The sequence below is a fragment of the Gouania willdenowi genome, chromosome 6, assembly GCF_900634775.1.
Source record: "Gouania willdenowi chromosome 6, fGouWil2.1, whole genome shotgun sequence".
Taxonomy (NCBI): Eukaryota; Metazoa; Chordata; class Actinopteri; order Blenniiformes; family Gobiesocidae; genus Gouania; species Gouania willdenowi.
In genome coordinates, this window is record NC_041049.1 from 67,009,751 (window position 1) to 67,032,834 (window position 23,084).

The 23,084-nt window shown below is 36.6% G+C and overlaps 1 protein-coding gene across 2 annotated transcripts in view; it reads left to right on the forward strand.

Annotated features, from left to right (window-relative positions):
• The window catches only part of cmip (c-Maf inducing protein), a 47,268-nt gene that overhangs the window by 5,456 nt on the left and 18,728 nt on the right, over window positions 1–23,084 (forward strand). Inside the window, exons 1-8 of one of the 2 annotated variants that reach the window (XM_028450855.1) lie at window positions 7,650–7,697; window positions 9,197–9,322; window positions 10,565–10,615; window positions 11,271–11,432; window positions 13,571–13,612; window positions 17,480–17,542; window positions 18,704–18,784; window positions 20,241–20,344. In XM_028450855.1, the coding sequence (XP_028306656.1) occupies window positions 7,665–7,697; window positions 9,197–9,322; window positions 10,565–10,615; window positions 11,271–11,432; window positions 13,571–13,612; window positions 17,480–17,542; window positions 18,704–18,784; window positions 20,241–20,344 (662 nt within the window). In that variant the 5' untranslated portion in view covers window positions 7,650–7,664. Of the gene's footprint in view, window positions 1–7,649; window positions 7,698–9,196; window positions 9,323–10,564; window positions 10,616–11,270; window positions 11,433–13,570; window positions 13,613–17,479; window positions 17,543–18,703; window positions 18,785–20,240; window positions 20,345–23,084 lie in introns of those variants that run through there. The other variant, XM_028450854.1, reaches the window with a different exon arrangement.

The window sequence follows — 23,084 nt, forward strand, 5'->3', positions numbered from 1 at the left end:
AGTGGAGTCATTTCCCTTCAATAGGAACCAGAACAAATCAGTTTGATATAGTCAAGCTAGGAGGGAATGTTCAACTTATAGATTGCTGACTCAGCACGCATCCATTCCTCTGTCCACCAACTCCTGTCTCCGGATAGAAATGTAGCTGGTTTAGTTTCTGTTTCGAGAGGTGAATTTGGTATTTTTTTGTTGATTTTCCACAATCACAGAAAATTGCGACAAATTTGATGCCAAAAAAACAATTTTACAGTTTTTTTTGACACTGTAGGAGTGTATGTAAATATTAAACACATATATTTATTCGATATATTCTATCACTAAAACTTTGTCCACTTTGGTTATGATGACCTTACTGGGTGTCAGTCTATAACACAATGGTGCGTGAGTCTCGCCAACGATAATCAATGCTGGAATCAGGGATGTACACCTTCTACTTATTCTCATTTATTACACAATTATACATGTAAATATCAATTATCAGCTGTCCTTTTCTTTTAATCTGCTGAAATGTTGCTAAAATAAGACAAATCCTGTACTGGAAGTCAAGTCACTGCTGTTTTTGGCTTTGTTTCGTGTTTAATTTTTCTCAGATTTTAAGTGTAAAATGTTTAAGAGCATCTCATTTCCCTATTATTTTCAAATCATGCCAAATATGTTGAAATGACCAGAAATGGTAAAAAGATAAAAGGTCTCTAAGCGTCTCATCATGTTCATACCAAACTGCTTTCCAATCTAACGAGAACTAACGGAGGAGCAGTCATCTGACAAATGGCGCCCCCGTGACACGTACAGGCCAATGGGCCCTATTTATATATTGGTATGTGCCAATGATTCGGTACCACCAACAGTCGTAATATTTGACTCGCAAATAAATGAGTAATCGACTTTCGTTTTTTTTTTTCTTCTTTTGGGGCCCCAAATTTCAAATTGGGCTCCGAGCATCGATGCGTACACATCCATAGATTATAGCGACCAAATTTCAGCCCCATCCATTCACAAATAACAGAGGAGTAGTGATTTTAACTCGTGTACCCAACAACACCAACAATAAAGTGAGTGGCGTTTTGAATCCTGCAGCCCGTCCTAAAATAGTGTCCTTTTTTTGTGATGAGGGAAAATCAGGAACCCTACTTGAGCAAAACTATCTATAGTTGAATACATTAAAATTATATTATCACAACTCGGCTACACCTACCTGTTTAATGGGGTATAAAAGCCCATCTGGGTACAGACTGAGCCTGTTGGGGGGGGGGAAAGGTACTGTACACGACTACAGTTGTAAATGTTATCAGTGACACAGTCGTCTCTGCTAATCTGCATATAATAATAAAAAAAAAGTGTGTGCACATGCGTGTGCTTTCAGCGGCTTCTTTATCGACGGCGGCCTCTGAACTTTGCTCAGTCAACACCAGCTTTTCTACGACATCCAGGAAACCGTCACCACGGCTGCTCCCTGCTATCAAATCATGATGAATTCACGCTGAAATGCTTTAGAAAGTGTTTGCGTTTCTGGCTTTTCCTCGTGGATTTACTGTAACACAGGATGTTGTTACTGGGAGATGTAAAAGCTGTTTGCCGCACGTGTTTGTTTACCACTGACAAGCTGGAAATGTGGCCAGTGGGCCACAAAGGTGGTCCATGCCTAACGTTGTGCAATTTTTAGAAAAATACAGTCCAAAAATGCACAAAACTACAATAAAACTTCCTCAAATGACTCTCAAACCACAGACAATGACAACAAAAATACATGAAACAATAGAAAAATACACAATTACTCCAGATAGACAAAATGACTTCAAAAAATACACAGAATGTCCAACAAAAATGCACAAAATAACAAAAATACACAAAATGCCCCCGAAACATGTTATATTGCAAAGAAATACAAAAATACAAACATATGAAGCAGCAATAGAACCATTAAAGTGACTCAAAGTACACAATTTAGAAAAATGACATGTTAATAATGTGGCCCTCACTGTGATAAAAGATGAAGTCTTTCATGCTGGTGTTGTTTATTCTCTTTATATTGTATTTTTAGCTCTGGTAAGACATCTTAACATCAAAAGTAATATTAACATAACACGCCTATTTGTAATGGTTTGAGTCATTTCTGAATCACTGGTTTGTAATTTGGATTTTTTACCAGTTAGATAAAAATGATGTTTGCTCATCGTGGAAATATGGAAATGAACCAAAAAGCCTGGTTCTCTTTGATGCATTGAAAACGTTTGTAAAGGCAGTAGAATAATGTAAACATCTTTAAACAATATGTGACACTTTGTCCCAGTCAGAAGAACAGTAATGGTAACAAGTCTGCAGAGTGGCACCTTCACTTCCCTTTGGGAACAATTTGAGGGGTTCAACCAACGCCTTGCTCGAGGACATTTCAGGCTTTAGCACTGGGGTTTATTATGAGCTGGGAATCAGACGATCAACTGTGCAATTAGAGGGACAGGTTTAAACGGAGGCTGAGGCTCAGGTGCTTCACCCGGGGCTGCAAAACCAGTGCCTGCTCACAAACAGTGAATAAACACTGAGAAGGACTGGGAATACTGGGGTAGTTTAAATGAAGTTAGAACTGAAGTAGAGATGAATTAACTCACTAATTGCGCTACTGATATGCTACTGTAACTCTGTCATTTAGAGCAGTGTTTCTCAAATGGGGGTACGCAATGGCACTACAGGGGGTACTTAAGAGAGAGATTAACCAATGAAAGCATTAAAAATGTTAGGTTTTCTAATTTTTATTTTTGGTTAAAAATGATAATCATATTAAATCACAAGCAACTCACAAAATGACAACAAAAACACTCAAAATAAGAGAAAAATATTTTGATTAATAAATAAAACAACAAAATACACAAAATGACACCAAAAGCACACACACTAAGAGAGAAAAATACACTTACTATTACCAGCAACACACAAACTGACAACAGAGACACATGAAGTGAAAAGAGAAAAATATTCTGAAGAACAGGCAAACAACAACAAAATACCCAAAATGACATCAAAAACACACAAAATAATGATAGAAATTTTCTTGATTAGAACATTAACTGAAAATACAAGAGTCAGTGTTGGTCCCACATCAGGAGGGAGATAAGTGTAAATGATAAAAAATCTATTCAGGAATTTCATTCACTTATTTACAAATTTAGATTCTTTAAAATGCGTGTTATTACTCAATCATTAATTTTCTCTATAGTTGGTTCTATAGTTGAATTCTGAGACAATGTGGTAGTCGGACATAAGGGGGGTACTTGATTCCATTTCAAATTTTCCCCAATTCTGTTTTGTTTCTTTTCAACAGCTTTATAATTTGTCATATGTTTCTTTTTCTTCAGATTTATTTGTTACAAAGAAAGCGCTGCATAAGACAAAAACAGAATTTATCTGCAAACTCAAAATACATTTAACAAAAAATGCAAATTATTTATTAGTTTTTAAATTGAACTTATACTATCAGAACTGTGAATAGATAGTACTCCCCTTCAAAATATAAGAAACTTTTTGCCTGCGACCCGCTGAAAACAGGTCCGTGACCCATTTTTAGACCCTGAACTACAAGTTGAGAACTCAACATTGCTCTGAGTTTTGGACATTAGTTTAAATCTGATTATCGTTTACAATCCCTGGCTTCTCCAACAATGCTCCATGTTTATAGATTAGGTCCGAGCTGCTCGAGCAGAGTGGTTCTGACGTAGACAAACAGCAGCTGTGGTCACACTCTGTTTGGTCGACTGACGGCGTCAGCTTGGTGTTTGACCCACACGTTTACGAGCAGCCGTGGTTTGGTTGTTCCTCTGAAAATGGAGAAGTGGAGCAGCCTGTTCTTCAGAGAAAAAAAAAAGTCAGCAATGCATTTAGGTACACGAGTTCTGCAGTGAGGCCAAAGTGAGCGTGTGACATGTTTATGTTAGCATGTGATCTGTGTGCGTCTCTGAGCAAACAATTCTGGGTTGCTGCTGAGCATCTCTCTGAGCCTGAGACGTTGTTTGGTAAATATTAAAGGTGTACGACATGACGCATGCATGATGGTAAAATACGGGAACCTCAAAAACATCCTCCTATTGGTTTGCCTCCTGTCGAGGAAACATAGAGCTAACTTTGTTTCATAAACCTGACCATGTGACTATTTTCATAATATAGATTTCGTATATATATATATATATATATATATATATATTAATGCTGGGCAATTTAACGCATTATTGCGTTAAAGCAGTAATTAATTAATGCCGACAATTATTTTATCACACATTAACGCAGTTTTTTTAGTTATTTTATTTTGGAAGTTCGTTGCTCATTGGGTCGGATGTTATGTTACGTGATGAAGAGCCCAAACGAGTTATTAGAAAATAACTTGTGGGATAGAACAAGGAGAAAGGTACCAAGCTCTTACATTTTCATTTTAAATCGCTTCCAGACGGCCAATTGGATGAAACTAACGTTATTTGTAGCTACTGCAAAGCTGAATTTTCTTATCACTGTAGTACTTCAAGTCCTAAATACCACTTAAACGCAATACACACCGTTGACGCTACCAATTCATCAGTCCACATTGGATGAATTGTGTAGGCGAAGTATCCATAAGGAAAAGCACAACCAGCTAAAAAAATGCCATGGTGACGTGGATAGCTACAAACTGCAGGCCGATAAGTATCGTTGAAGATGTTGGTTTGAGGAATGTTCTTAGGATCGCAACGAATGGCGGCAGATATAAGCCAAACAATAACAAACAATATGTGAACAGTTAAGAGTGAAAAACCAAAGTAATAATGATAAATACTGAAATGTACCCAATATTTTTTTATTTACTATGGGATAAATATATAAATACACTGTTACAGACTCATAATGGAACTCTATGAAAACAATTACAGCATATAAAGAAAAGTTTAGAACATCAGGCTTAAACTACAGGGTTTGGGCAAGTAGCAGCAGCCTGTCGACATTTACTGACTTGAATATCCGATTAATTAATACTAATGAATTAGATACGTTTTTCTTAATAAAAAACATATGACTCGCTCTCATCAGTCCAGTTTACAGCGTGAAGCGTTGCTTGCTTGTTATTAACTCATTTTCAGAACGGCTACCTTTCTTAAATCTTAAATCTGAAACCAGATTCTAAAAGATTAGAATTTCTTCTTTTATCAGAATTTTTTTTATTTGGATTTTAGCTTATTTTGTTCTATTATTTATTCACACAAATTACCAGTTTCTGACAAAAAGCTGAGAAAAAAAGCTTTTTCTGAAAAAAGCTCAGACTTTGAAACACATTTTTTTTTTTTGAAACAACAAAAAAACACTGACAGGGCTTTTGATGGCTAAATTATTATTATTTTCTGGGTCAGAGTTGAATGGATTTCTCACTGTATTTTGGCCATCCTCCAAGTCTCTCCCCCCATCAGTTCCCACACACGCAACTTCCTCCTCCTCCCGGACATGCCGGGTCTCACCGCTTTCCCCGTTTTGTTCATCGTTTTCTCTCACAATCGCAAAACTCTCAATAGTCCACTTAATTCCACACATGCTCTGGTCAAGCTTGAGCTGCTGGTAGCTCAAATTTTTAAGTCAATGGCAGCGAGTGTTTGGATTTGAAATGACGTATTTTTATGTCAATGAGTGAGTTATGGTACCTTAATGAAGCCTTAATTGTTTATTTGCCCCCTGGTGGTTGGCTGACTACTGGGGCAGAGAAAGTGCCTGGTTTGATATGCAACAGAGCTCGCATTTTAAATGTAAAATTTGCCAACGATCAGGTCCAATTTTATCGTGGAGGCCAAAATTGTAATCACTATTGAAATTTGATTAATTGTGCAGCCTTAGTAGCTTGTCATTTCAACTCCTGTACATCTGGTGGCTTTATGCATCACCAATGCTAAAAAAAACAAAGAGGAAGACACGCTTCTAAAGGCACTTGGTCGTCCAGAGAAGAAGACGACGTTGCAGAAGCAGGAGACGAGGCAGAGTCAGATGGAGTTTGTCAGAAGTTGGGTTTGCACGTATACTTCGACAATTTTTCTACTGAAGAGCCTAAAAAACAGATGTGGTTATGAGCAGATGTATGAACTTGAATTTCTAATATATTATTTCCCATTGAAGCCTGTCTGATTTCTCCTTGGAAACGGATATAAAAAGAAACAATAAGCATGCATACATATACACATTCCTTCATCTTCTTGTTTCTATGGAGATGCAGCCGCAGCAGCATTTAGGTACGGCGTCAAGGAGTTGAAGCCTCCTCCGCCTCCGAATCAGAACAGAACAAGGTCTTAGAACCCAAAGGAGAGGAAGAAGAGAGGGAGAGAGATAGAGAGGGGTAATCAGGGCTCGCTCTGTGCAAGGAGGCGTATCCATGGCAACCTCAGTCGGTTGTCTGCTTTCTCTGTGGCTGTTTATTGGCTCGCTCTGCTCAGGGAAAACAAAGAGGAAACTGAAACATCATGTGACAGTTGCTGGCGTTTACTCTTGCAGCTAAATGAGATCTGGCTCCCAGGCCTAATATTTACCATGGACACCACCTGTAATGAAGGTCTGACATGTTTCACAACAGTCAGGCTGTGGAGGTGGGATGGTGGGGGGGAGGTGGAGAGGACTTCCAGTATTCAAACATGTCTGTAACTGGAATACTCAGCATTGCTGGATGATCTTTTGCAGCCTGGTGGTTTCGACCCTGTTTTTAAATGGTTATGGGTTTTAAATAATACTTAAGCTTGTGTTGTATCTTTTTTTGGGCCCTGTTTTGTGTTTTTATGTGTTAATTTAACGCACACAGTTAAAGTATTGTGGCTAAATTGTGTTATTGTCTCTCTTACATGTCTGTTTTATTTCAGCACTTGTTATAAAATCTCTCTAAGTGTTTTATGTGTTTACTCTCTTCTGTCTTTGTCTCGTGACACCTCCCTGCCCTGATATGTCCTTATTCAACTGCCCCCATGGTTACCTGTTTGGTTTCTCTCCAATCCTCCAAAGAAACATATATGCAGGCATAACTGCAGCTCTTTGAACACTGAATTTCTCCCAGTGTTAAAAACCCCACGGTAGCAAATTAAACCTGGTTTAACTTAGTCCTTATTAACTGCAAATTATTTCTCTGGTTTGGTTTTCGCACCTTTCTTAGAAATGTGAATCTTACTTTTTTCTGTTTGTGGTTGATTACGTTGTTGTAATTTTTTCCTCCCTGTGCATTGTCACTTTGGTGTGTGTGTGCGTGTGTGTGTGTGTGTGTGTGTGTGTGTTGCTTTGTATCGCCTGTATTCTGTTATAGGTGTAGTGTTGTTTCTCTAGCTTCTGCTTCTTTGTTGGTTTTTGTGTCTTTGTGGTCATTTTTGCATCTTGAAGCAAATTTGTCTTTTATTTGACAAACTCACTCCATCCATTTATCCATCCATACCTCTATTCATCCATCCATCTATCAGCCCTACATTTATCCATCCATCCATCCATTCATCAATAGCTTCATCCATTAATTAATTAATTGTTTTTATCTGTATGTCCATCCATCCTTCATCCATTGTAGGGTGACGGTGGCTCAGGTCGTAGAGGGGTCGTCTTCTGATCCAGACGTTGAGGGTTTGATTCCAGGTCTATACCCGACCCGTCTATGCATCCCAGTGTCCTTGGGCAAAACACTGAATCCCAAGTTGCTTCCAATGGTTGACTTGCGTGGCTGCTCTGTCCCATTGGTGTGTGAATGGGTGAATGAGCTGATATTGTGAAGTGCTTTGTGACTACCTCTGTGGTAATACAGTGCTATATAAATCAAGTCCATTTACCATTGTGTCCATCTGTATGCCATCTAGGTCCTAGGTTCCCAAAGTGGGGTGCGCAAATTGTCATAGTGGGTATGCTCAAGTAACACATTGTTCTCTGTAAGACTACCCATGGTAACAGAGAAAACAATCTCATCTAAAATGCAAATATGACAAGAGCTACATTGCTTTGTGCTAGCCAAATGTGCTGTAAAGACCACATACTTGTGTGAAAGTGGATTTTCAGCTTTGACAAACATGAAAACAAAACACAGAAGACTTTGTGTGGAGAATGATTTAAGACTCAGACTTTGTCAAATTCAGCCAAACATTGCAGAGTTCTGTTCATCCTCTCTACCTAATGCTTCTCATTAAAGTTGTAGTGAGTTGCATTTCACAGTTTCAGGGTAGTGAAAAATAGTACCCCCTGTAGTGCCATCGCATACCCCCATTTGAGAAACACTGCTCTAAACAACCTAACTTGGATGCTTTTGAACAGTGGGAGGAAACCATAAAGCGAAAGACAACCTATGCACACTGGAGGAGAACATAAAGCTGAGTTTAGTTCAGTTGATCCTGGATCATGCACTGACATACGTACAGTATCTGTCTGTGAAATCAGCTGTTGATTCATGCGTCGCCTCTTTTTACAGCAGGATGTTCACATCTTAGATGATGCACAGGTTCCACCACCCCCTGGTTATTTTGATCAGTTTATGTGCCACCTTCCTCATCCTCCTCTTCCTCCTTCTGGTTCACTGTCTGGAAACTTGTCTTCAGTGTTGGCAAATTTATATTGAGACAAGCAAACAGGTTTTGTTGTTATTTAGCTGCACAGCCTGGCATTTTTACTAGTATTTTTGTGCATTTCTAATTTTTTAAAGACTTTACAGTTAATTCTGTGGAGTTTATTTTTCAACGCACTCATCACAACTGTTCCTAGTTTTACTAGGAGTTACTGCATCACAAACATGACTTCAAATAACACAAAGTGCTGTAAATGTTTATACACAGAATCAAACAAACACAACTAACTGAACACATGAACGACAAAGACAATATAGACAAACCAACTATACAACACAACAGTGGAAATGGGGAATTTCCTCCCAAAAACCACCCAAGAATAAAATACTTCTAATTTGAACCGGTCCTCAGCCACTGGTCTGTGGTGCTGGTGGTTGGGGACCTCCGCAAACCAGCGTCTCAAAAGCAAAAGAGCACCAGTAAACATCTCCTAAAGAAGAAAAGGACAACAAAAAATCCCCGAATGAGAACAAAATTCATAAAACTACTGTGTGCGTGTGTGTTTACTTAGGGCAAGCTGTCGCAGGAACTTTTTATTTTGTTTTTTTTCCTTCGAACACACTGTACTGTAGCTACTCAACACTGGCAGACTTGATAACCTCATTGTGTGTGTGTGTTCTCTACAGCCCACTGGTTACATGGAGACCTCTCTGTCCTACAGCTCCATTGAGGACCTGCAGCTTCTGTCCTGGGATAATGCACCCAAATATTGCGTTCAGCTCAGCTTCCCGGGTGGAACCGTCCTGCTGCAGGTAAACATCTCACACATAAAGTTCTAAATCTACACATTATTTAAAGCCCTATTTGCATGGGATTAGTTTTACCTAGGGACCACATGTTTATGTGGTGCATTCTGAGATTTTGCTGAAATTTACGGACATCTGAAAACGTGAAACAGTGTGTGAGTTGATGTTAAAACAACTTTGGAGGCTTTTGAACACAGCTCGGTGCTGTGTTACTGCTAGCGCTAGCCAGCTGTATTAAATAGAAGGCTAAAAAAGATTCTTACCGCACAGTGCAAAGCAGGACGTGATCTACCATTTGCTTCTGATATTGCCCGGGACCCAAAAGGTTTTCTAAACACTCCAATGTAGCCTCCATTCTTCGCCAAAAGTAAATGAACATGCGTCCCAGTGTCACGGTCTGTGGTTACCTCGTACTGAGATTGATTATGAGCATATATGCGATTATGCGCATGCGCACTACCGGAAAATGGGAGTAACAGGGTTGAAGCAAAACACATGAGAACAGGACTTGGAAAGAAATAATCACATCATAAATTGCAATATTAAAGGAAAAAAAAATTGCAATTACATTTTTTTCCATCATTCAGCCGTAAAGTTAACAAAACAATAGCTTTATTTTTACAGCACTCTAGCACTGTTTCAATCAGAATAAGAATCAGAAAAAAATTATTAATCCCTGTGGGGTAATTAGAAAGGCAAAGAGCGATATATTAAAAAAACAAAAAAACATCACTAATAATAATAATTATACACACATGCAGAAAACAAGGAGGTTGTACGGTAAACTTAGTTTTGTCAATATTTAACAAAACTCACAAACTATAAAGCCGTACCACAGTTGTAACTCTGACTATGTACAGATCTATGATTAATGTCTCTGAAAGGTTGTGAGAGTGAGAATTGTTGAGAAACTTTTAACAAAATAACAGATCATAAATCAGCAGAATTAGTTCATATTAAAGTATGTTTTAAGTGTTTTCTATTTTCTATTTTTGTCTAAAAAATGTTTTTATCACAAAAATAAACAACTTTCCAATTTTGACAATGCATTGCAAAACATTTTACTTTTTCATCTAAACACATGCATATATGTACAAAAATTTCCCCTAAAATTGAAATGTATGCATTTAGGGAATAGAAATATAGGAAGGACCGCATAAACAAAAAAAGTCTTAAAAACAAGTGATTTAATTCACTGTTTTAACAAAAGGGTTGAACTGTTTGTGCATCTGATGTGTTTGGTTATAGGCTGCAAACAGCTATTTAAGAGACCAGTGGTTTCACTCCCTTCAGTGGAAGGTAAGATTTTTACACACACACACACACGCACACACACACACACACACACACACACACACACACACACAACTGAATGTAATGTGTTTTCTCTGGTCATTTTGTATCTTTTGTTTTGTGTTTGTGCTTATTTTGTTTTCCTATTGGATCTTTTTTTCCTCCTTTTCTCTTCGTAAATTCTTTTATTACCTGAATTTCATCAGTTTTTTTCTTAGTGTTTTATTTTACTTAATTATTGTTTCTTTGCTTCTTTGCTCTATAACTCTTTTGTTTATTATCCGTTTGATGTCTGGTTCTTGTGTGGATTCTTTTATGGAAATCATTGTATTTTTTGGTATTATTTTATGAATTTTCAGTCAAATGTAGGGTCTATTAATTATTTATATTTATCCTGTGGTGAGAAAAAGTACTTAATTCAATCATATGTGATTAAAAATGTCATTAAGTATATTTTGTTGCCCTGTCTAACATTTTAGTGTGTCCATTGTCAATCTGTGCTTTGTCTTTATTCAAGTTAATGCTTGTGCTCATCATGACAGCCTGATCTTTATCGACTCAGTCTGTCACTTCCTGAGCTCCTAGAGTTCCTCATCGCTCACTCAGTAGTTTTTTTTTTTTTTTTGTCATAGCTTTTTCTTGTGGTTTGTGTGTTTTGCAGAAAAAGATTTACAAGTACCGCAAAGTCCTGAACAACCCGAGCCGCTGGGATGTGGTGCTGAAGGAGATCCGTGCGCTGGTGGACATGGCTCTCACCTCACCACTGCAGGACGAATCCATCCACCAGGCTCCGCTGCATATCATCTCCACCCTGCTGGCCGAGGTACGTGCACATGCACACGTGTGCACAGGACATACGCATAAACACACAAGCGCATACACACAAGTACAAGTTTGCACACACAGACGTGCATGTGACACACACTCACATGCATACACATTGCACGTGACATATGCACACATTACACATGCATACATGCAAATGCACACAAACACACACATTTTACACGTATGTACACACAACCATATGCACATGATGCACAAATCCACACATACACACACATAGCCACTCGCTTACTCATGTACATACATGTACACACCTACAGTGTTTCACACGCATGCAGACACGCACAAGTACCAGTATGCACACACAGGCGTGCCTGTGATGCACACATAATACACATACTTGCATGCATATGCACGCAAACACATATACATACACACATGTACACAATCACATGCACATGACACACGTATGACTATGTACACACAACCTCATGCACATGACATGTTTACACAACCACATGCACATGATACATGTATATGCACACAACCTCATGCACACGTGCACCTGATGCACACATACGCACACATTGCCACTCGCTTACACACACAAGTGCACATGAAACACATACATGTACACGCCTCACGTGCATACGTGCACATGATGCACACACATAACCATCACTCAGACATACACACACGCAAACACAATTATTTAAATGTTTGTAATTATCACAAGAACTGTTTTCAGTCTGAATTTAATTTTTGTGTGTTTTTCACTTTAATAATTACAAAACATAATTTTTTTTAAAAAAAGGACAAAATGAAAATGACATTAATGGTAAACATAATTGTTCCATTATTTCAAGCCCAGGTTGCACAAGTAAAATCCAGTGTGCTTTTATTTTAAAATGAACATGCTTGTTCTCGTTTCATCTCATATTTGACAATAAATGTGTGTCTCAAAAGTGCAGAATTTTTGTCCCTACATGTTTTCCTTCCTGACTATTAAAATTAAGAAATAATTTAATGACTTGAGGATTCACAAGCCAACACTGATATGGAATTGTGGGTATTTTTTTGGCCAATGATCATTTCGTGGTAAGCTGGTGTGTTTCTGATTAATTTCCCATGAATTGAAATCTCTGAGGTCATAATTTTTGCGGTTGTTTGCTCAGCTGACACTGACACTTCCTTAAATGCAAAGCTGTTTGAACAACTTGACGTGACTCTGTTTGCTGCCACGTAGTCTTATAGCAGAAACCTCCCTCTCAGTCACACCTTAACTCCCTTCCTTTCACGCATGTCAACACAAAGACACCTGTTGGCTGGAATGAGCAGCGAGCGGCTGCAGCAATGAGGTCAGAAGGGGGTGAATGTGCTCATTTTAGAACAAAATATGAACAAAAACAGGATGAAACATGTTATAATAGCTGAGGAAGACGAGATGCTGTCAAAGTGTAACCAACCTATCACATGAATGTACTTTGGATCAATGGTTCGCAACCTTTTCAGCCCACGACCCCCAAAATAAAGGTTCCAGAGACCAGTGACCCCCACTGTACCTGAAGGTGGTTGAACACAGACATGAACATTGAAGAACAGTCATGTGGAGACAGGGCCATCTAAAGGGGAGAGATTTTTGGTGTCCATCCATAAAGTCAGCAAAATGATGGTCCATTGTTCTATGAATCGGTGATAACCACATTTATTTATTCATTTGAATAATATCCACTGTTTTCCAGGAAGTTTACTATTTATGGGGCCATAGTATTTAGTCAACTTTAAGATGTAAATCTTTGTTTTAATCAGAAATAAAAACCACACAAATTGGTTAAAAAATGTAGAGTGGCCAAAAACAGACTGAATTAGTAAATGTGGTTAAGTTGAAAAAAAAATTAAGCATGAAATAAAGTGAAAAGAGGTTAAAAGTGACATTGTGTCAACATTTTGAATTCCTTTGTCCTATTTTAGAGTTTACATTGCTCTGTCAGGGAGGGAAAAAAAAGCAAATTACTGGGTTATTAGATGGAAAAGAGAGAACATAACATGGCAGACTAAACAATTACAGATAAATATAATGGATCAAAAAAATATGTTTATGTTGTTCTGAAGCAAAAATGTTGAAATCTGTTTTAAAAGTGAATGTTTTGTGTTTCTTCTTCTTCTTCTGTGCAGAACTCTAATCTCAGCCCTCAGGATCATGAGAACATCATTGTGGTGAGTGTGAAGTTTTCTCTGTTGATAACACTAAACCACAGACGTCACAATCGTTTCAGTTCAGGGGCCACATGTGACCCTGCTTGAGCTCAGGCAGCCCCAACCAGAAAAAACAAGATTTTATTTAAATAATATTATGCTCTTGTTTGAGTCAAATGTGTCAGTAACTCCAGATTTTTATCCTCAAAATCCCTTGGTTGTACTAATGTTTTTGGGAATTTTGTTGGAATATTTACAAGAATGATTAACAATCAAGTGATTAGCATAGAAAGGTTGCATATTTTGGGGAATTTGGAAATTTAAGGTCCACAGTTATTTAACATTTAAACATCTGAGCAATAAAACTGACAAATCAAGAGGATTCCACATATATACATTAATATTACATTTATTTTATTTATTTCCAGCTGATATCCCAATATAATTTACAGTTGTTTATTAAGTTTTTATACTAATTATTATAATATTTAACTAGGCAAGACCTGCGAATACATATGACAATTTGCAAAATGTGAAAGACGTCTTATTGTGTGTATTGTGTTGTTGAGTAATGTCCCTTTATGTTCTTTTTACTAAGTAAATTGAAAGTAATAATGCAGGAAAAACAGAAGACTGACCTTGACCTTAAATATGACCTTGATCAAAGGTCAAGCTCACACATTGAAAGGAAATGTTGTTCAATGGTACCAGTCTGAGCACTGTATCTCAATTTGTGGCCAAGTTATAGGAAAAAAAAGTATTTATTTTATTTTATTTGTGACGTCATGAACTTTGACCCCTACCGATCTTTTTACTGGTAGATCATACAGCTTTGGTCCAATGAAATAAAATACTCCACTTGAGATGAGCTTTTCATAAATGGAAGCATCGAACTTGTACGCTAAATATTCATCGAGATATGGACAATTTAGGTTTTTGACACTTGACACTAGTGGTGGGAACCGCTGGGTACCTCACGATACGATACGCGATACAAAGCCCACGATAATGATTATCTCACGATATGACGAATCTGCAATTATCGATATATTGGTCAGAAATCAATCTACAATAATCTATGACATAACAAGAAAAAAAAGATTAAGTGAAAAAATACAATTTTTATTTTATATCTCTGAAAGACAATAAATTGAAAAAGTGTCCAATGAACAGTGACACTATTTTAATGCAACATTTGTGTAAATAAGTGTCAACATACCAATGTAAATGAATAAGTATCTCCATCACTGCTTTTTGTAAACAAAAAATAGGGTCTTTCTTATCAGTGACATCATTATAGTGCAATATTCCAGTAAACAATATATTGGTTCCTTCAGCAAACAATGACAACATTTATGTGAAGACGTACCTGCTCATTTTAGTGAAAAAGCAAAAAAGGTTTTGAAAAAAAAAAAAAAATCGTAAAAAATAAATAAATTGATACTTAGCGTGAGCATATCGATAATCGATCGTGCGGAAAAATATTGCAATATATCACCATATCAAGATATCGTCACACTCCTACTTGACGCAACCTTGACCTTGACATTTTGGCTTGAAAAAAGGTTGACTGCACATCCTTGACATGAGATGTATGAGATGACATGTGTCATTAGTGCTGCATTAATAGCCTGGGAGGAGTTCCACGACAAAGGAATTGCGGAAGAAAGATAATAAGAACTCCTACGATAACAATGTATTTGGCAATTTTCAATACTTTATGAGCCAAATGTAAGGCTTCTGATTGTCCTTGATTACAGAAAATAGAAAAGTAATTCCTGATACTGAAATGTTTATGCAATATTTTGGGACAATATCGCGCATTTGCAAGGTAATTTCCCCGTAATCAGGTGACCGAATGTTGTTTGTTTAATCTTGTGATATTTTAGCACATGCTTTCGTTTCACTTCTGCAGCATAGTAATAATAACTTGTATTATTAAAGGTGTTTGCCTCAATTTTGGGAAGTTTAATAGCAAGTAGACAACTAGATTAGGAAAGCTGATGAAATAGAAAGCTTTTGAAATGAAAAATCAGAGGCTCCACAAATGCAATGAAGTATTGAACTATTGTGATATTTTTCTACCAGGTTTTATCGACAGCAACATTCTTCCATCAACAATTCCATTTCCATCTCTAATTTCAGTATAATCTGTCAATCAAAGGGCATTCTAGTATTCTGATTGGTCATTGTGGCATATTTGTAACATGGTATCGTTTCCAGACAGAGAGAGAGAGAGTGCGTATTTTTTTTTGCTCGCCCAGAATTCATTTGTAGCACAGATATAAAGTCACCAGGGTTGGGGTCAGTTATAATTGTAATTGATAATTAATTAAAATTATGACGATGTAATTATAATCGTAATTTTAAAAATCTGTTGCTGTCGTAATCGTACTTGAATTGTAATTGAGCTCAGATAACTGACTTTGTAATTGTAACTTCCATGAAAATTCTATGAAAAATTGTCAATTATTATTTAACGCAAAACTATGGAACCATGTTACAGTTCTATATACAGTTATACACATATGTAGTTAACAATTATTAAAATGTGTTTCATATCAAGCTTTCTTACATTATACCATTTAAAAAAAATTGGAAATCTAGGGGTATACTGACTCAGTATAAGACTCAGACACCCACAACAAAAATATTAAAACCAATATTTACATTGATTATGAAGCCTGACAAGGAAGCAATAGATAGGAAAGAAATTACATGATAGATAATTGTTTTTAGTGTATTTTGCTAACAGAAAGCTAACACAAGAAGAAGGCTAACTTTTATTAGGTTATTTATTTCAGGCTCAGTAATTGTGATTAATTGTAATTGAAGTTTAGTAATTGAGAACGTAATTGTAATTGATGGTTACGCTGGAGTTTTTTTCTTCCCACTGTTGCTAAATGCTTGTTTATTTGGATCTTGTTGGGTTTTTTCTTTTTTACTACTGTTCAGTGCTTTGAGATGACTTTGCTATATTTTGCGCTATATAAATAAAGTTGAATTCAATTGAATTGACTTTCTGAGGGTAAATGATAATTGTAATTTAATTATAATTGGAAAAAAATGCTGGTCACTGTAATCGTAATTGAATTGTAAATGAAGATGGATAATTGAAAATGTACTTGTAACTGAAAAATGTAATTGTCCCCAACCCTGAAAGCCACAGTCCAATTAATGAGGATTGCGTATGGGCAAAGGTTACTTCGAAAAGGTTTGTGCGCGCACACGCAAGTGTCCTTGGACAGATGAAAGAAATTCACACAACTTTGCACATTTGCATTTGACGATCACAGTGGCATCTGTGGATTTCTTTTGTGTGTGAAAATGTGACACGGACATTATTACAGTCAAAACGGCGTCACAAAGTCACAGGCATTATGTGTTCAGCATATATCTCCAATGCTAATACCTCTCATGCACCCAGGCACCTTGGATTTCTTTTAAAAATGTTTTTTAAAAGTTAAAAAAAAAAAAAAAGTTTGAGCTTAAAATAATCTGTCGATGTCACATGATTTTGCTCTGTATCCCCTATTTGTTCAGTATTTTCATTGTGGCTCTTCCAAACTGTCAAGTTACATTTTTTAAAAATTGTATTAAATTCTTAAAAAACAAACAAAAGTGAACCACATACATCTATAAACGTGCTTATTATGTTTTATGAAAATAAAGTGCAATGAACTTCCAAGCTAAAATGCATTGAGGAGTGAGATATCATATGGCTCACTAACACCTAGTGACCGGGCGTTTATGTGCTATGCTAATGTTAGCACAATTAATTTGTGGCTCTTTACGCGACACATAATGCCAGTTCTTAATCTTTCTCAACAACTTCATTATTCTATAATATCAGTACATTTGTTTTTATGTGTCTTTCTGTGCACACAGGCCATCGCTCCTCTTCTGGAAAACAACCACCCACCACCTGACCTGTGTGAGTTCTTCTGTAAGGTGAGCAGCCACACTATGAAGCACTAAAGTAGGCAGAAGCACTAAAAACCACCAAAGTGCATAGAGTGCACTCTGCGTTTCAGGAAGAGAGCATGATGAGAAGCTTCCTATGAAAGTAGAGCGAACGTCATCAGAGCAGGAAACACTGGGAACCACAAGGTTTCACTGGTTCATCAAATGAATAAATCATGTTTACGATACCTTTCAATAGAAGATGGAGAGAGAGCGCAATGTTGCCTCAATATTTTAATAGAATTATAGACTGTATGAATAGATAAAAAAATGCTAAAAGATGTATAAATAAAATAATTTTAGCACTGTTATTGTCCCCCCTTAATCTTATTTCTGTTATAGCCCACTCAGAAGAATTAAAATTATCTACGTTATTTTGTCTGTCTTTGTTTTTTTGTGAATGTTTTTTGTGTCATTTTATGTTTTTGTTTTTTTGTCATTCAATGTAGTTTTGGAGCCATTTTGTGTTGTAGTTTTTAGTTTTTTTCTCTTGTTTTGCGTATTTTTTGTTGTTTTTTCGTATTTGTCGTATTTTTGGAGTCCTTTTTGTATTTTTGTTGTTTTGTCTTTTTGTGTATTTTTCTCTTAGGATTAGGGGTTTTTTAATTATAATTTTTTTGTCATTTTTTGTATTTATCTCCCGGTTTATGTGGTTTTTGGAATCATTTTGTGTATTTTTAGTTATTTTATGTATAGTACAGTGTTTCTTTACAGAAACAAATTCTGAAAAACTTCAGGTAACAGAGTTTTAAAAACAAAACAAAAACAAAAAAAAACACGTCAGATAGACAGCAACAGATAACATCAACATTCACAGTGTTCTCAGTCTGTTTTTTAAACTCGTAACTAAACGACTGCATTATATTATATGTCTATGTTCGATGAGCTTGTTAAATAACATTATTTTAAAGATGCACGATTTTTGTTGAATCAGTAAAGTACAAAAGTGTGTAGTAAGATGTTTAAATAAGGAGCAGAAGATTTAAATGAAATTATGAATTGAATAGGACTCATGTAGTAAAATGGGTTTTCTATTACAGCCAGTAAGTACTGCAGGCTTGAATACACTCCTGTAAACTGTTACAGACGTCATTTATTGTTGGCTTATTGTTGTAGTCTGATTCAAAGCCCTCCTTTTGTCTCTTGCAGCACTGTCGAGAGCGGCCGAGGTCGATGGTGGTGATAGAGGTTTTCACACCTGTCGTCCAAAGAATCCTTAAACACAACATGGTGAGACTACAGGCTGTACTTTCCTTCAGAAACCCTTTGAGTGAATGAAAAGAGTGGCTGTGAAAAGCTAACGGCTATGTGATCTTCACCTCTGTTCACGGTTTTCACATATGCTTGTATCCAGAGATATACATTTGCTAGTTTGAGCAAGAAATAATTCAGGACTGAGGACTGTGAGTTAACATGTCGGTTATTGTCTTCAATTATTGTAAAATCTATTGAAATGACCATTTTTCATTTTTTTTCCACTTGAAGTCTTTGCGTTCTTTTCTCTGAACAGTTTAAAGGTCAAGTTTAGGCATATTTCCTCACACTGGGGTCTGAGACCAACCAATCACAGCCATGAGTGTAACGCACGGTTTGGCGGGGGGGGGGGGGGGGGTCCACGAGCAAGTGAAGGCAGACATGTTAACAGGTGGCAAAAACATAGCAAGAACAGAGTGAAAAGTGACTAAAATGGGCCAAAAGCTGTCAAGAGTGGCCAAAAATGGGCAAATAAAGAGGAACCAGGTGGTACGTAATGGCAAAGGGTAGCTTAAATGAGCAAAATGTGGCAAACAATAGTGAAAAAGGGCAAAAATGTGGAACAAGAGGCAAAATTTAGGGAAAAAATGAAACAAGTGGTATTTATTGGGCAAAAGGTAGCTTATTTGGATGAAAAGTAGCCCAAAAAAATCCAAGAAAGGACAAAATTTGGATAAAAGTGTCAAAATGAACTTACAAAAATGGACAAAAATTATGAAGAAAAGGTATTCATTGGCAAAAGGAAACTAAAATCTGAAAAAAGTGTCAGAACTTTTTGAAAAGGGGCAAAAATGGGACAAAGGGAATCAGTAATAGAAAACGATCATTAAGAGAGAATATGTGATGTTCTGCCTATTTGTTTATATCTATAAATACTTATTTTTGTGTTCCCATATAACTCTTTGTGCTCCTTGGGAAAATGTCAGCATAAAGCCCTGATAATCACTTGATGTAGTTTCTCAAAGCGTATATTAGAATTTAGCAATTACAAGTTTTTATGCTTAAGCTGTAACTTTTTCTTTCTGTTTTTTTTTTTTACATATATTTGGACATCAACATTTACATTTGTTTATGTTTAAAGTGTTTGGATGATTTCTTACTATAGAAAACAAATGATAGGATCGAAAAGTCTATATTAGTCTTTGGCTCTTCATTTTTTTATTTTGATGAATCCTGATTTTTAGTGTGATAAATACAACAGTCGGTTCATGGCACTTGTCGTAGAAAAAAATATGAAATGCGTGATTAATTTATTTGTAAAAAGTTTACATTGTGCAAATATTCACGTCTGCACTCTTTAAATGTTGTTATAAATTGTTTATATTCTGTTTTTTCAAATTAAAGCCCAACAGGAACGTGTTTATTGTGCTAATCTTCTGTACTAATCCTCATGTATTGACTGATTATTTTATCATCTTTATGTTCCCGACAGGACTTTGGGAAGTGTCCTCGTCTGCGTCTCTTCACTCAGGAGTACATACTCGCCCTCAATGAGCTGAACGCAGGCATGGAGGTCGTAAAGAAGTTTGTTCACAGGTCTGTCAGAACGTGGTTCCATTCCCATGTACTTCACATATGATGTATCGGACCATTTCTACAGAAAAGTACACAAAATGACACAAAAATACATAAAATAAGAACAAAAATATGCAAAACAACAAGAAAGAACACACAAAATGACACAAAGATTCCTAAAATTACACAAAATGACATATACACACCCAAAATAACAACAAAAAGACACAGTATGGCTCTAGATACACAAAACCAATCACATAAATCTCACAAAATTACAACAAACGGTGATAAATAATGCAAAAATGATAACAAAAATACAGAAAATAAATGACATAAAACCCACACAGTTATATTAAAATTACACAAAATGACAAACACACCCAAAATAGGAACAAAAAGACACAATATGACTCTAGATATACAAAACAACGATGATAGCAGAAATACAGAAAACTGCAATAAAAAAACAAACAAAGCCTTTATTGTTATTGTTATTGCTATTGATTCTAAATATATATCTAATAGATATTCTAAATGCTGATATGAAAGTTGATAACGTGGCCCTGGGTTCAGACAATCACAGTTTGGTGGTCCCAGCTGTGATAGAAGATGGTGTAGATTAATCCTAATTATGCCTTTGAGTGTTCAAAGATAGAAACTATTGCTGCCTGCTGGGTGTCATCACTAACCTCACAGCCTTCTGCTGCTCGGGTCCATGATGAGACACCTTTAAATAGGAAGTTAAATATAATTTTTTTGTGTAGTTAAATTGAAGCAAAAATGTCTCTTAATTTAATTACTATTAGTGTCTAAGTGAAGAGTCAACAATGCTTTGAATAAAGGGAGTAAAGTGTTCAGATTTCATCAGTTAAAGTAATTACTTATATTAATGTAACTTAAATTTCCTAATAAAAGAGATTTTGTTTTCAAATTAGGGAAGTTGTTGAACTCTGCACTCTTTATGCACTTAAAGTCATTTTAAGATTTTATTAATTTCTATATGCAGTAGTTAGTTTCTATATAGCTTTAAAAAAAATGATTTTTTTTATGTAGTGCTTAAACATAAATTGAGTGTTCACATTAATAGTTAATATTTTATTGTTTTATGCTGTGCATACTTACATTCTTATTATTTCTTAAAGGTATAGAGGAGGATTTTCCCGAAGTTTAGAAAAGAAACGCCCTCTCCACAATAAAAAAAAAAAAAAAGCACATGCGCAACACTACCTGTTCCCAAGAGGGAACGCCTTTTAAACGTGTGCGAGAGAGCGCGCACGAGCCCAATTTTCCTCGTGCACAGCTCTGTTTACAAGTTGGTGTCGGCATCACTCATACAAGCTTATACTTACCCGGTGAGAACGGCGAGCTCCAATAAATGTCTGAAACCGTATGTCACGAGACCCATCGAACGCTTGTAAAGATACAGGTGCGTTCACAGCGACTGTAGCGACTGCAGTCATTTCATTCGCTCGTGATGAGTTGCTTGAATATAGTGTCGCTTTTTGGTCACGCCATCACTTCATCGCTCCAGTGACATGATGACCATGGAACAGTGTGTGTGCGTGTGTGTGTCTGCCGCTGACGGGAGAGAGAGGGTTGATCACTTCTTCTCCGACCGTATCATTACCAGCGCCGCTTTTACCGTTTAAATGATCAACTTACAGAGTTACTAAATAATGAGTTCATGCAGAATGTATACACTTTATCAAGAAGTTGACTGCTTTAATTATGCCCCGGTAAATTCAAGAGGTCCTGGCTGCTAGGGATGTGAATCTTTGGGTGTCTCACGATTCGATTCAATTTCGATTCTTAGGGTCACAATTCGATTCAAAATCGATTCTCGATTAAAAAATTGATACAATGCATAGTGTATTAAGGCAAATTATGGCATCAAAACAATATAGTTGGAATCAGTTTATTAATTTATACAAACAATGTAATTACACAGGCAAACTTAAGACAAAAGGTAACATTTATTTATGGTAAAAAAATAAAAAATAAAAACACACCCCTTGTGCGGTCTACGTAATACATTGTAAGTTGGGGTCGCTGTTTCCTGTTGGGATCGTGTCATAGACTGTAAAGGTCTGGGTGAGTTTGTGTGTTATGGCCTAACATTGTTGCCGTAGTAGTCTGAAGTCGCCATCTTGAACGCCCATGGCCTACTGGTCTCTACTACGTTCTTGTATTTTGGGCTTGAAAAAACATATTCTTGTGAGTATGTTTAAGTGTACTGTTTGATAGCACTCCTAATACTGTGTTTGTGAAAGTTAAGCATAAGCGGTGTGTTATATATATATATATATATATATATATATATATATATATATATATAAATCACCGCCAATCACGGTAAATGGTTTTCCCATAGACGTTAGCATGAAGCTAGCGCACTTTTTCTATAGTGGTATTTTCTATTTATGAGAACACTAATACAGTATGTATGTGAAGCGATTTTTTTTCCCCCACCCCTACTGGTTGCAGAACTCCGCTGCAGTCGTCTCACTTGTAACGGGAGGGAGGGGCTGTTGCCTTGGCTCTACAGACAGTGACGCCTGGGGGAGTTGTCGCTTGAAGTCGCTTAAAAAGTTCACATTTTTCAACTTTGAGCGACAAGGTCGAGCTTGACTTGTCACACAAATCACGCAAGTCACGTCGCTTGAGGGGAGATAACTTGAGGTTGCGTCATTTATATTGATTTGAATGTAATCTAGTCGCTTCAGTCGCGCTTGGTGTGAACGCACCTTGCGCTGCAAGC